We start from the raw sequence: 15362 nt of genomic DNA, 5'->3' as shown, positions 1-15362 counted from the left end.
TCAATTTCATGTTGGTTGCTTCGCAGACACTGTCCAGCCATCTCATCCTCTGTCGTCCCCTTCTCCTCTTGCCGTCACACATATGGAGGCAGTGACAGATTTTACTTTGTGGGGCTCCATGATCACTGAAAATGGTGGCAGCAGCCATGAAATTAAAAGACTCCTGCTTCTTGGGAAGAAAGCAATAACAAACCTTGACAGCATCTTATAAAGCAGAGACATCACCTTGCCAAAAAAGTCCGATTAATCAAAGCTATGGTTTTTCCTGTAGTGATATATGGAAGTGAGAGCTGGACCATAAAGAAGGCTGACCGCCAAAGAATTGATGCCTTTGAATTGTGGTGCTGGAGGAGGCTCTTGAGAGTCCCCTGGACTGCAATGAGAACAAACCTATCAATTCTAAAGGAAATCAACCCTGAGTGCTCACTGGAAGGACAGACCCTCAAGCTGAGGCTCCAGTACTTTGGCCATCTCATGAGAAGAGAAGACTCCTTGGAAAAGACCTTGATGTTAGGAAAGTGTGAAGGCAAGAGGAGAAGGAGACAACAGAGGATGAAATGGTTGGACAGTGTCATCGAAGCAACCATCATGAATTTGACAGAACTCTGGGAGACAGTGGAAGACACTGGCCTGGCCTGCTCTGGTCCATGGGGTCATGAAGAGTTGGACACGACTAAATGAAAACGAAACGAATAATTGTACATATCAAAAACGTGTATGTGCTCACTGAATTCTTTAACTGAATTCAAGTCTCAACATTTTAGCTGAGTGTCGCGGCAGTATGAATGTACAGTGGTGCTGAACTGAACAACAAAAGCCATTGGAACGCATTAAACATCGTTTAATGCGCTCCATATTGGACCAAATCTCACCCTCAGCGATGCTTCCGAGGTCCGGCAGCCATTTTCGCGCCCTCGGTAAGCGAGGCGAGGGCGCGAAAACGCTGCTCGCAGCCATTTCGGCTGTTCCGGTGGCCATTTTGAACCTGCCGAACAGCTGATCCCCGGGTCGCAAAGTGCAGGTTGGTAAGCGAAACGCTTACCGATCTTCGCTATGCGAGTTTCGGCCATAGAGTCCGACGCGATGCCTTCGCATCAGCAAGCCCAAAAAAGGGATCGCTATGCGAATTCATCATTGTACGGTGCGCTCGTTAAGCGAGGCACCAATGTATACAGAAAGGAAGAAGAAAGAAAGTGATGGAAACGGGAGTGTTGGAGAATAAGGGGGGACAGCCCTTCTCTTCTCTCATTCCTGTTCTCTGCCTGCAATCCGAAATTTCTGGTGGATTCCCAGCTGAATCACTGACTTTTCATTTACTGTATGTTTTTGTGATCTTTTGCTGCTTCCTGCTAGAGAGCAGAAAGCGCACCCGAGGCTTTCCAAGAAATCAAGGAAGGGTTGGATCAACCCACGAGGGCTGGAGCTGTAGGAAAATTTTCACACACACAAAAGCAGATGGAAATGAGTATATTGTCCATTTTTTGAGAAGGCTTAACCCTTTTCGTATACTTCTGTTCATTAGATCCCATATCTATACCTAGAGAGCAGGGCTGGATCTCTGTACGAGGCTCTTTACTCCATGTTATTACATTGCTCAAAACACGCACACCCCCTACGTGTGTGTCTCATGGCTATTTGTGTGTGATTGTATTGTTTGCACATCGGCGGGACATGACAGCTGCCTGTCACAACTCCCCTGGGCTCAAAACCAACTAGCCTCCCACTCCACGAAGAAAAAAAGATCAAAATTGCCTCTCAATGGGGGAGGGGAAGAGTGCTTGCGATGGTGCAGGGGCGCCCCCTGGTGCCCAAAGCTTTCGAGGCCGCTTCTTTGCTTTCACCTGATTTCCCAGAAAAGGCAGATAATACAGAAAAGGCAGATAATACAGTTTGGTTCCGGAAGGAACTAGGAAAGCTGGCTCATTGCCCAACAGTCGTCGCCCAGGAGACAGATGAATCGTCTTTCTTATTCCCAGCTGGACAGCAGGCATTTTGTAAAGCAGGGAAATGCCCCAGTGCAAAAACCTCACCTGTTGAATCTCTACCAACAGTAGTACCTGCTGGGGCCCTAAGGCCTGTGCATTGCAGGCTGGCATGGTTCCAGGACAAGGAAGAGGCTTTGCAAAAAACAGAGGAGGGGGGCTCTTCTCGGGCAGGGAGGATTCAGCAGCCCTCCTTGAAGGTGTTTCTTCTTGTGCTCCACTTTCACATCTGGGGGGGTCGGGTCGGGGCTCTGGCAGCAGAAAAGAAGGAGAGCCTCTCCCCACCTCTGGCATTGGGGCCCTGAGGACAATGTTGGCCCTTCTCCCTGCCTTCACATGGAGGATGTGACGAGTGCCGGGCCACCAATCTCACTGCCCCAGGTGGTCTCCTGGACCTTTTTTCAGCTCTCGGTGAAAAAACAACAACAAAAAACTAATGTCTTAGGCAAAATGGGCATATACTTTTTTTAATTTAGAAAAAAAAACTGTGCCTGTGCTTTGGTTATAATAATGAAGAATGAGTTGCTGCATTTTAAGTTAGCAGCCAACTTCCGAATGTATAGAAAGGCAAAGAGGATGTGCTGGGTTGAAAGAGAAGTTGGGGGACAAAAGCACTTTTCCATTTCCCTCATTCTTCATCCCCCTTCGCCTGGAATTTCCCATGGGTCCCTCATAGTAATGCTATTTTTCTATGATTTCCCCTTCTCTTCTCTCTGTAGGTCAGTTTAAATGACCTCAGGTGGCTTCCAGAAAATCCTACATGGCTGGCCGGCTCTTCTCCAGCACTCTTTCCCCCCCCCGTCTGCTTTCCTCACTCACCCACCACAGCTTTCACTCTTGGGAACACAAGCGTGTGGAGGATTTTGGCCTTGGTCTCCAGGAACCCAGCCTTACACTTGAGCATCTTTTCTAGTTCCTTCACAGCTGCTCTTCTGAGTCCCTGACTTGACCCGAGGTGTACAGCATTTTTAAATATTGTACGCAAAACTTACCAGTAACTCATGTTACAAATATGTTTCAAAAGGAGGGTAGCTTACATTTTAAAACTGCAAAAGTTTATACTGTAGCCTGAAAAAGCAAATTGAAAAAGCATAAAATGTAGCAAAGTTCTTAAAAGAAAGAATATGTGAAGTTTTTAAAAAGCATTTCTTAGTCTTTAAAGTGTATTTAAAAACACACATGGAAAAACACTACGTTTTCTAATGCTTATCCAACCATCTACCAGTTAAAATCTATGGAGGAAAATCCATGACTTCTGTGCTGGCAGCTTTTGGAAATGAAGCCTTTCTTCTCCTGAACTGTTTCATGATTGCTGTTGGTATCCGGTGTGTGTGGCATAGTGTGTAATGTTGTTATGATAAGTTGGGTGATGACATGATGGATTCCTCTTTTGAATTCCTCTGTGTGTCCCTTATCTCCCTATATTTATAATTATTTCAGTTGCTTTCCTTTCCCTTCTAACTGTAAACAGGCTCTTTTCTAAGGAGATCAATGGCAGAATCTGGCAAGCTACTATTATGACAGTAATAGTTTTTTTTTTAATTTTTCAAACACTAAAGGAATAAAGGCCTATAGCATAAAAGATCTGGAACTCCAGAATCCTGGAAAACCAAAACAGTGTAATTATAGGAAATGCAACTATAAGACCTGCATCACTTGCTTATGCTTGGTTATCCATTTTATAACATGTTCAACTGTCAGGATTGTTATGGTACAAAAACCTTGTTCAGCTGGGGAGGTGGCTCATTTTTTTTGCACTGACTATATTAAACTATTCTTCAAGCCTCAATTTTAAAAGTACCTTCATTTTTAGGGTTATTTTTTCTATATCTCCTTAATTATTTTGACACTCTATAAACACACCATTTCAGATCTTGACACCCTCTTCTCTAGTGACAATTTTGGCACCTTCTGTTCAGTGTGGATTCTCAAAAGCCATGCCTCACATAACAAAGTAATCAAAAAATTGCAGGCAGACAGTTCCTTGCTTTGTTTTGTAATACTCTGAACAATTCATTGACAAGAAAAAAAATACAGATAGTAAAGCTTTTTACTTCTATGTGTTTTTCGTTTCTCTCCTCAATATCAAAAGTATCCGAGAAATGCAGGAGGCATCAAAGACCATCTGAAGGAAGGCAAAGGGACCGTGCTCCCCTTTCTTGTTCTTCTCCAACATAGGATGGTACATAAAATGACCTCCAGCCAGGGAAAGAGGCATTCGCGACAGAGCAGCAGGGTCTGGGGAAGAAGGGCTTTCGAAGGCTGCAGAAAGAATCCTTCCGAGACAGAAAGGGGCGAAGTAGCTTTAGTAGGTCTCTCACTGTGTCTGGTTTCCTGCACAGATGGAATCAGAATATCATTACTGGAAGGGGGTCCCCAGAGAAGATCCAGTATATACACATTTGTAGTAAGGTGTAGTAAAACTATCACGCCAGGTGTGTTTCTGGTCTCTGCATAAACATTGCCAGGGAAAGAAGGCCCAGAGACCTCCCAGGCTTTCAGCAATCGAGGGATCAAGCTTTGAATCCACTGTCTTCAGTGTAGCCTCATCAAACCAAGCCTTTTCCTCCGGAATACGGAAGTACATCTAAATTAGCCATTGAAAGCCTATGATGAGGATGGGCCTGGGAAACCTCTCCTCTCCCCATAGAAAACATCAGCACTGCTGAGGGTGAGGGAAATCCCTCCTCTCCAGAAAAGGGAGAACGTGTCAACTCATCTCAAGGATCTCAAGTGAAGGGACTTGACAGAAACCCTCTTTTCACACAGAGCACTCTTCTTTCTCGTCCCCTTCAATTTAAGTAAGGCTGAGACCCCAAGTGTTTTTCTTCTAAGGCAACTCCCAACGAAATCCACAGGACTTGCTTTATAGGAAGTGAATGCGGGAGGAGAGGAGCAGTTACACGGCCATCCTAATCATGTTCCTGCGAAAGCTCCTGTATCTTATTGCCACCGTTGGGGGATATGATTTTAAACATCTGAACCGAGTACCTTGGCGTAAAAATATATTTTCAGAATAAATGACTAGTTCTCCTGGAAATCCCATCCATCATACACAGCACAGCAACGGGAGCCTCTGAAATGGTTCCTTCAACAAGTTCCATGTTGGCGTGAAAAGCTGTTTGACTGGGACACCAGTTCTGACGGCATTTCCTCTCTTCATGCAGTACATGCAGGCAGACCCCCTCCAAGTCCCCCGGCTTTTCCTCTACCAGCCATCACTTCCATTGCTTTCTCGGGAAAGGGACAAGGTGAGGCAGCCAAGAGGGGCCACCGAACCCCTGGCACCCAGGCTGGTTTTCTTGGCCACTGCTTGGTGTGAGGAGGGAAGAGTGAGGAGGGGGTCCTGCTGTGCCTTCCTTTTGCCCCACAGGAACAAACTGATACTTTTCTCCCCCAAGAGCTGTGCTGGCATCTGGTGGGATGGAAGACAGACCTCTTGGAAGGAAGCCAACCCCCCCCCCCGGGAATGGCAGGAGAAGGGGCTCCTGAGTAGGGATTAGGCAGACAAGGTGGTGGTGGGGAAATGGGCCATTAAATAGGAATTAGAGGCAGGGGACCTCATGATCTAATCAAGGTAGGGGAGCTGTGGGTCCCAGTGGGGGCAGTGCCAAGAGCAGGTTAGTCCCTGACATCCGCCAGAGAACACCAGCTATGCGGCCCACCGAGCGCATTCAGAGCCTAGTCGTGGAGAAACAAGGCAATCCCTGCTGCCACCGGGAAAGGAGCAGCTGCCAAAATGACTCCCTCCATGAACCTCATGTTGGCCAAAACAAATATGAGCAAACATGCAGCTGTTCAGAGAAGCAGCAGCTTCCCAAATCCCCACCAGGAGGTCCCGAGGGCTTTGAGTGGAAATGCTGGGACCGAACCAGGACCAAATCCTGCGCGTGGAAGGGGAGGCTCTGCCAGTAGGGTCAGCCCCTCTTTGACCTGGGCCTGATTCAAAGGAAGGACCACCCGCCACGCTCCTTGCAGGCCCTTGGACCATTATGCAGAACCTTTCACTGAACCTCATGCTCGGAGGTGAGAGGCAATCTGCAAGCATCCTGAGGAATGGCCACCGAGGGCTCCAGACTCCTTGACACATCTAATGCCCTCCTCCTGCCTCATAATAACTGTCTGCCGTCAAGTCAATTCTGACTTAAGGTGACCCTTTCCAGGGTTTTCTAGCTAAAGAGTCTTGAGAAACGGTTTCCCATTCCCTTCTCCTGGGGGGTGCCCTGGGACTGGGCAGCTTCCCCAAGACAACGCAGGCTAGCTCTCTGATCGGGAAGTTGAGTGGTGAATTGAACTCCCAACCTCTGGCTCCCCTAATGCACTGAGCTACGCAGCCACCTTCTCCCTTCAGACCAGGGCATAGTTCCTTTTTCATACTCCCCAAAATATGGGGGTCCTGCGGAGAGTTTTCACCTATGATGGTGCTCCTTCTTTGCCCCTTCCCATCTGGAGGTTGCTCAACCACCCCATCTCCTTCCTTCCCCCCACAAATGCTCACCACCAGGCCCTTCCCAGGCCAAGACCAGAGGCTCCGGCAGGCCAACATGTTTGATGTGGCATTGGTAGAGCCCTCTGTCTGTAAGGTCCATCTCGACACCGAGAGAGACATGGTAAGTCCCATCCAGGTTGCGAGTGACGCTCCTCCGGAAGGTGTCCTGCTCCACAATCTCCCCACCCTTCCTCCAGGTGGTTTCGATCTTGCCGGGGTAGAAGCCGTTTATGTGACAGACGAAAATCATCTGGCCTTCAGAGACCGACATGCTTGTCACCTTCCCTACTGGGGGCTCTGCAAAAATGACAAAATGAACGTCCACGTCAGCAATCCAAACCTCTCACTGGCAGGACAGGAGGAGCCTTCAAAGAGCAGGTGGACATCTTATCCTAGCAAGTGTACTAAAGGAGGACCAACCACCAAAGCAACGGATGTTCCAGGTTCACTTGGGGACACTCACATATATGGTCTTCAAGGATGACATCCCTGTTTGCAATCAAAGATGCTCAGGGCTGCTGGTTGTGCGTCTCCAGGCCCCAGGCTTGAATGGCCTGAAATCCGATGGATCGCCAGATCTGGATCATGGGCTCACAAGGTTTACCCTCCCAAAGGAGGGAGGCTGAATCTGCCGGCTCTCTGTGTCTTAGAATGATTTCCTTCTGAAATGAATCTTAGTATTACGAGTAAAGCCAGCAGACTAATCAAAGTAAAGCAGAACCTGCCCTTCAATGCCCTTGACTGTTCTGCCTGCTCTCATCCTCTGTCTGGCCTGTTGATCCGTGAAGAAGGACAATTGCGACTGGCAATTGATTTAAGAGCTGGCTCAGGCTCCATGCATTCAATTACACCACATGGTGACTCTTAGACAATCATTTAGATAACATGGCTAACTTTAGATATGCATTTTAATAACGGATCTGATTACTGAATGCGGGCTGAGCCATCATGAAATAGAAATTGGAATGAACAGATTTAGACATAAAACTTGATATGCTTGAGGGGCCAGGGGCAGCCACAGTATTGCCAAGGAGTGAAGGCCTTGACCAGCAGCCAGGAGCCTAATTAATATAAACAATAAAATTGTGTGGCCATCAGTTGAGAGTTTGGAAAAGCACAAGATGATCACCATCCATCACCTGAGGAGGAAAAGAGGAAGCCTACGTACGAGATGGACTTACCTTAAAGAGGAAGCCACAGCCTAGACTCTGCAAGGCATGAGCACAGTTGTTAATGACAAGACATTTTTAGGTCACCTATTTCATAGGGCTGCTGTAAGGAACAAGCTGCAGGACAGCACATAACAATGTCACTGTGGTTGTTATGAGCTTTCAAGTCGGAACCAACTTATAGCAATCCTAACGGGGCTTTCAAAGTACCTAAATGAGATATATAAGGCGTAGGTTTTAACTGTTCCACTCATCCAGCGAGTTTCCATGGCTTAGTAAGGATTTGAACACAGGACTCCTGAGTCGTACTCTGGCACTCTTATCCACTACACCACACTGGGTACTAACAATGGCATAAAGGGATGCAAAATAAAGATGGTGAAATATATGATGAGAGTCAAAGGCTCTCACAAGCGCCACCTCTATTCCGTGATGCAGCCACAGGAGGAGAGCAGATGAAAAGCAGGAGAATTCAAACTCGGCTCCGGATGGCCTCCATCAGCCCAGTTCCCTGCAGCTGGCCTTGAAGCTAGAAAGATGACTCATCAAGGGACAGGTTGCCTGCTCACCGAGCCTTGGGGAAGTTGAGGACTTACCAGATGGGATTTGGGACAGTCTGTGTAGGTGCCCGTTTCCCGCAGAGAAAAGAAGGGCCTTCTTCTGCCTCGCAGCGCTTACCCGGCAGACAGCCAAATGTCTGCACCATTTAAAACAGGGGTCTCAAACATGTGGCCCGGGGGCCATTTGCAGCCCCCTGGATGATAGTTTGTGGCCCCTGCCTTGCCTGCCCCCCCAAAGCATCCACACGTCCTCTGATGTCAAGAGTCCAAAAAAGCCTCGTGTTGCTCGCCAGCTCTGTCCCAAGACAGCGCCTCCTGCACCCTCCATCCGGAACTGCTGCCTGCCAGCCAGCCCGCTGGCCTGTCTGCTGGCTGGCAGGCTGCAGTTCCAGATGGAAGGTGCAAGAGGCACTGTCTTGGGGTAGAGCCAGCGAGCGAGGCGTTCTGCCAGCCCTTTTCCCCGAGCGCCCGAGCCACCGCTGAGTGGCTCTCTGGCTCTCTTTCTCTCTCGGCACCCCCAGCACCAGCCCGGCCAGTGGCTGCCTCAGCGCCTGGCGGTGCTTCCTCCTCCTCCTCCTCCTCCTCCTCCTCCTCCTCCTCCTCCTCCTCCTCCTCATCCTGTTTCAGCCGCCTCAGCTCTGGAGGCTGCCTGGGCTCGCCTCGCAAAGTTTGCTCCTCTTCTCGCGGTGGGGGTAGCTGCTGCTGCTGAGTGCACCTTTTTTTGAGGGGGGCCTCAGAGGAAGGTTGCTAGACCTCCCTGTGTGTGTGTGTTTGTGTGTGTGCGCCTGTGTGCACCTGTGGGGGCCCCCGCCCCATTTTGTTTAATTTTGTGGTTACCGATAGGGGCTTTTCTCCTTTGGCAAGGCGATTCTGTGAGGGCGTTTTTTTTTTTTTATTTTATGTCGTGCCCTTCTTCCCCCCCCCCAGCTAGGCGATTGCCGGCGCTCCCTCCCTTCTATGCTTCTTCGTCCTGCTGCTGCTAGTTGTGGTGGGAGTGAAGAAGGAGCGGGAGGGGGTTGTGGCCGGCGATGAGGGCTCGCGTGCTCCTCCTCCTCGGAGCCCCGCCGGGCTAAGGAAACTCCTGGGCGGCTTCCTCGGGCTCTTGCTCCGCTTGGCAGAAAATCTGATGCGGGAACTGCCTTTTCCCTCACAATTTTGCTCTCCTCAGAGCAGAAGGAGCTCTCTTTTGGGGGAGGATGGCCAACGCAGAGCCAAAACCGAAAGCCACGCCAACTGGGCTGAGAAGGATGCCGTGTGTCATGGACATGGCGTCTTGTTTCCCCCCCCCAGAGGCCAGGCTCTGAGCGAGGAAGCTGTATCGAGGGAGGCGGTGTGTGTCTCCATCATATTTCCTTCACCAGGCACACTCCCCTCACATTCTCCTCTCAATCCTGCCACCTTCACAGCTGCATTTGGTGGAGACATGTGGGAGAGAGCCTTCCCTGTGGTGGTGGTCCCTTTAGACTTTGGAACTCCCTGCCACTGGAGGCCAGCCTGGCCCCCGTCTTTGCACTCCTTCCGCAGGCCGATGAAGACCTTTCTCTTCAGGCAGGCTTTCCTTGAGTAAATGGCTGCCTGAGTGGGGTTTCAAATGGATTGTTGTACCTTACGCCCTGGAAACTCCCTTCGACCGTCCAAGGGGACCGAGAGAGGCAGGTGTGAACCAAAATAGGCGCGAATTCTCTCCCTCCCTAACAGGAGGGGCTCTTGAATCGCCCCACCTGGGGGCTGGTTGAAGCCGCTCAACATATTTTGCTGCCCGAGGAGGAGGAGCAAAGACCCCCCCCAATGTCGCCGGCCCCCAAAGCCATTCGATCTCGGGAAGGAAAAAAAAGATCAAGAATCTCACCAAGCGCCGGGGATCCTTTAATACCGGAGGGGAGGGCCCAGCCTGGCTCCCCGAGGAGCAGGACAGCGACCCCGGCCAGCCAAAAGCGAAGCGCCATCCTCTCGCTCCAAAGTCACTACGCTTTTGCGCCCGCAGCTCCTTGAAGTTATAGGAATACCCCCCCACCTCCCAAAAGAGAACAGAGAGTGCGGATTGGCTGCAAAGAAAATATTCCACCAATAGACAAGGAGATCTGCGATGTCGTCATCGGCTGTCGGGTAGAGGACGCACGGCAGGCCAGACAGCGCTCGGAAGACAGTATATTAATATTAATACTGTACAATAATACAGACATGGGGCAGCTGTAAATTAGTCTCTGAGAAGGAAAAAAATGGCAAACACATTTTGATTTACTTTTTTATTTACTTTTTGGGGTGTCGTCTCCACCCTAAAAAGGCCTCTCCCCATCCAGATCCCTTCTCTCTTCACTGCTCAGCCATCCCCACACCTGTAAGAGCCGGAGACTCTGGCAGAGTAAAAGGTGACGTGGCAGAGCTAAACTTTTTGAAGTCTTGCTGTCATCTTGGGCATCAGCATTTTGGGTGAGCCAAAATGGGAAGGTAAAAAGAGAAGCGCCAGGCGTCAGGTTGTGAAATCTGAAGACATTTAGAGGCAGTTTTCCGGATCTGGGCAAGTCTGGACGTCTGCTTCGTTGCTGACTTTGCTGAAGGTCTTCCTAGCCCTGCTTAAAGACATCTGTATTTCTGGCCTCAGAAAGATCAGGGGGTCTTTCGTTTCATTTAAATATTAAAAGATAAATTTAACAATATATGATTTAAAATACAATTAAAAGAGTAAAACATGAAAACATAAAAAAACATTCTGCTAAAATGCGGTTCAGGGACTCAGTTGTAATTATTAAAAGCCTATCTGAAGAGATGGATCTTTAGCTTTTTTCGGAAGGATTGCTGCCTTGTCGTGGCGAGGGGGCTTGAGTAACTCAGAGAAGCTATGGGCTATGCCGTGCAGGGCTACCCAAGACGGACAGGTCATAGTGGAGAGTTCTGACTAAACGCAACCCACCTGGGGTAGGAACCGGCAATGCCACTCCAGTATCTTTGCCAAGAACGTCCCATGATCAGAAACAAAAGGCTAAAAGATATGACGCTGGAAGATGAGCCCCTCAGGTCGGAAGGCATACAACATGTTACTGAGGAAGAGCGCAGGACAAGTACAAGTAGCTCCAGAGCTAATGAAGTGGTTGTTCCAAAGCCGAAAGGACGCTCAGCTGTGGACGTGCCTGGAAGTGAAAGGAAAGTCCAATGCTGCAAAGAAAAATACTGCATAGGAACCTGGAATGTAAGATCTATGAACCTTGGGAAGCTGGATGTGGTCAAATAGGAGATGGCAAGAATAAACATCGACATCCTGGGCATCAGTGAACTAAAATGGACGGCAATGGGTGAATTCAAATCAGATGATTATCATATCTACTGTTGTGGTCAAGAATCCCCATGATCAGAAACAAAAGGCTAAAAGATATGATGCTGGAAGATGGGACCCTCAGGTCAAAAGGCGTCCAACATGCTACTGAGGAAGAGCGGAGGACAAGTACAAGTAGCTCCAGAGCTGATGAAGTGGATGGGCCAAAGCTATCATGTCTACTATTGTGGGCAAGAATCCCATAGAAGAAATGGAATAGCCCTCGTAGTCAACAAAAGACTGGGAAAAGCTGTAATGGGATATAATCTCAAAAATGATAGAATGATGTCAATACGAATCCAAGGCAGACCTTTCAATATTACAATAATCCAAGTTTATGCACCAACCACCATTGCTGAGGAGACTGAAATTGAACAACTTTATGAAAATTTACAACACCTTCTAGAACTGACACCGAAGAAAGATGTTCTTCTCATTCTAGGGGATTGGAATGCTAAAGTTGGGAGTCAAGAGATAAAAGGAACAACAGGAAAGTTTGGCCTTGGAGTTCAAAACAAAGCAGGACAAAGGCTAATACAGTTTTGTCAAGAGAACAAGCTGGTCATCACAAACACTCTTTTCCAACAACACAAGAGACGACTCTATATATGGAAATCATTAGATGGGCAATATTGAAATCAGATTGATTATATTCTCTGCAGCCAAAGATGGAGAAGCTCTATACAGTCAGCAAAAACAAGACCTGGAGCTGATTGTGGCTCTGATCATCAGCTTCTCATAGCAAAATTCAAGCTTAAACTGAAGAGAGTAGGAAAATCCACTGGGCTCCTCAGGTATAATCTAAACCAAATCCCTTATGAATACACAGTGGAAGTGAAGAACAGATTTAAGGAACTTAATTTGGTGGACAGAGTGCCTGAAGAACTTTGGATAGAGGCTTGTAACATTGTACAGGGGCAGCAACAAAAACCATCCCAAAGAAAAGGAAATGCAAGAAAGCAAAGTGGCTGTTCGACGGGGCCTTACAAATAGCAGAAAAGAAAAGGGAAACAAAGTGCAGGGGAGATAGGGAAAGTTACAGAAAATTGAATGCAGACTTCCAAAGAATAGCAAGGAGAGACAAGAGGGCCTTCTTAAATGAACAATGCAAAGAAATAGAGGAAAATAACAGAAAAGGAAAAACCAGAGATCTGTTCAGGAAAATTGGAGATATTAGAGGAAAATTTTGTGCAAAGATGGACATGATAAAAGACAAAAATGGAAGGGACCTCACAGAAGCAGAAGACATCAAGAAGAGGTGGCAAGAATACACAGATGAATTATATCAGATAGTTTTGGAAATCCCAGACAACCCAGACAATATAGTTGCTGACCTAGAGCCAGACATCCTGGAGAGTGAAGTCAAGTGGGCCTTAGAAAGCCTGGCTAACAACAAGGCCAGTGGAGCTGATGGCATTCCAGTTGAACTATTTAAAATCTTAAAGGATGATGCTGTTAAGGTGATACATTCAATATGCCAACAAGTTTGGAAAACTCAACAGTGGCCAGAGGACTGGAAAAGATCAGTCTACATCCCAATACCAAAGAAGGGCAGTGCCAAAGAATGCTCCAACTACCGTACAATTGCACTCATCTCACATGCCAGCAAGGTTATGCTCAAAATCCTACAAGGTAGGCTTCAGCAGTATGTGCACTGAGAACTCCCAGAAGTACAAGCGGGATTCCGAAGGGGCAGAGGAACTCGAGACCAAATTGCCAACATGTGCTGGATTATGGAGAAAGCCAGAGAGTTCCAGAAAAACATCCACTTCTGCTTCATTGACTATGCTAAAGCCTTTGACTGTGTGGACCACAGCAAACTATGGCAAGTCCTAAAAGAAATGGACGTGCCTAACCACCTTATCCATCTCCTGAGAAACCTATATGTGGGACAGGAAGCAACAGTTAGAACAGGATATGGAACAACTGATTGGTTCAAAATTGGGAAAGGAGTACGACAAGGCTGTCCCCCGGCTATTTAACTTATATGCAGAATACCTCATGCGGAAGGCTGGACTGGATTAAGATTGCAGGAAGAAATATCAAGAACCTCCAATATGCAGATGATACCACTCTGATGGCGGAAAGTGAGGAGGAACTAAAGAACCTTGTAATGAGGGTGAAAGACGAGAGTGCAAAAAACGGTCTGAAACTCAACATCAAAAAAACTAAGATCATGGCCACTGGTCCCATCACCTCCTGGGAAATAGAAGGGGAAGATATGGAGGCAGTGACAGATTTTACTTTCTTGGGCTCCATGATCACTGCAGATGGAGACAGCAGCCTCGAAATTAAAAGACACCTGCTTCTTGGGAGTAAAGCAATGACAAACCTTGACAGCATCTTAAAAAGCAGAGACATCACCTTGCCAACAAAAGTCCGAATAGTCAAAGCTATGGTTTTTCCTGTAGTGTTGTATGGAAGTGAGAGCTGGACCATAAAGAAAGCTGACCGCCGAAGAATTGATGCCTTTGAATTGTGGTGCTGGAGGAGACTCTTGAGAGTTCCCTGGACGGCAAAGAGAACCAACCTATCAATTCTAAAGGAAATCAACCCCGAGTGCTCATTGGAAGGACAGATCCTGAAGCTGAGGCTCCAGTACTTTGGCCATCTCATGAGAAGAGAAGACTCCTTGGAAAAGACTTTGATGTTGGGAAAGTGTGAAGGCAAGAGGAGAAGGAGACAACTGAGGATGAGATGGTTGGACAGTGTCATCGAAGCAACCTTGAGGCACCTTCCTCACTCAGAGCCTGGGCTCTGCGGGGAGATCAGATGCCACACGACTGACACCCAGCATCTTTCTCAGCAAAGCTGCCTGTGGCTTTCAGTTTGAACTTGGTTGGTTGGCCATGCCTAAAGCAGAGCGCAGTCAGCTCTGGGGAGAGAAAAAATGTGAGAGGGGGAGGCAGTTCATTCTTGGGTGCTTAGAATGGAAACCATTTTGGGCAGGCAGGTCCTGTCAGGCGAGAGAGGACACAAAATGGCTTCCTCCTGCTCAGAAACAGCAGCACTGAGAGGCTGAGTGGCTGGGAAGGTCACATCCTTCAAAGAAAACTCAATATTTCTCAGCCAGATTGCTCAGGGATGAACCCGAGAAACTCACTCAGGATGAGCCTCACTCAGTGCTAATCACAACACAGGGCACTCCCCAAATACTTCACCCCCGGAAAAAGGAAAGGATTTTCTCATCAAGTTAGGAAGTCAACCTGCGATGTTCTCTGCCATGTTTAAGGCAGGTCCCTAAAGTTACATTTTAAAACTGGTTTATCAGTTTTTTAAAAAGATGTTACTGAGCCGGATCAGAGGCACTGGCATCCTTCAAACTTTGAAATACAACCAGCTTCTTTTATAAAAGAAAGGATATTTGTTCTAGGTGGCAGCTCCCAGGCTATGGAACGCCCTCCCTTGGGAGATGAGGATGGCCCCTTCCCTGTTTGTTTGTTTCTTTAGTCATTTAGTCGTGTCCGACTCTTCCTGACCCCATGGACCAGAGCACGCCAGGCCCTCCGATCTTCCACCGCCTCCCGGAGTTGTGTCAAATTCATGTTGGTTGCTTCGATGACACTGTCCAGCCATCTCATCCTCTGTCGTCCCCTTCTCCTCTTGCCGTCACACTTTCCTAACATCAAGGTCTTTTCCAAGGAGTCTTCTCTTCTCATGAGATGGCCAAAGTACTGGAGCCTCAGCATGAGGATCTGTCCTTCCAGTGAGCACTCAGGGTTGATTTCCTTTAGAATTGATAGGTTTGTTCTCATTGCAGTCCAGGGAACACTCAAGAGCCTCCTCCAGCACCACAATTCAAAGGCATCAATTCTTCGGTGGTCTGCTTTCTTTATGGTCCAGCTCTCACAT

At 47.9% G+C, this 15362-nt stretch overlaps 1 protein-coding gene across 1 annotated transcript; it reads right to left on the bottom strand.

Annotated features, from left to right (window-relative positions):
• Positions 1 to 3962: 3962 nt before the first annotated feature.
• Positions 3963 to 14423, bottom strand: LOC140703872 (H-2 class I histocompatibility antigen, D-P alpha chain-like). The gene is made up of 3 exons (XM_078387978.1): positions 10050 to 14423; positions 6481 to 6768; positions 3963 to 4316 (listed from the first exon to the last, which is right to left on the bottom strand). The coding sequence occupies exons 1-3, from the start codon at positions 10144 to 10146 to the stop codon at positions 4300 to 4302; spliced, it is 402 nt and encodes a 133-aa protein (XP_078244104.1). The 5' UTR covers positions 10147 to 14423; the 3' UTR covers positions 3963 to 4299.
• Positions 14424 to 15362: the final 939 nt, after the last annotated feature.

Source organism: Pogona vitticeps, chromosome 2 (genome assembly GCF_051106095.1).
Source record: "Pogona vitticeps strain Pit_001003342236 chromosome 2, PviZW2.1, whole genome shotgun sequence".
Taxonomy (NCBI): Eukaryota; Metazoa; Chordata; class Lepidosauria; order Squamata; family Agamidae; genus Pogona; species Pogona vitticeps.
The sequence above is the reverse complement of the archived record's forward strand: the minus strand, read 5'-3'. Positions and strand labels throughout refer to the sequence as shown.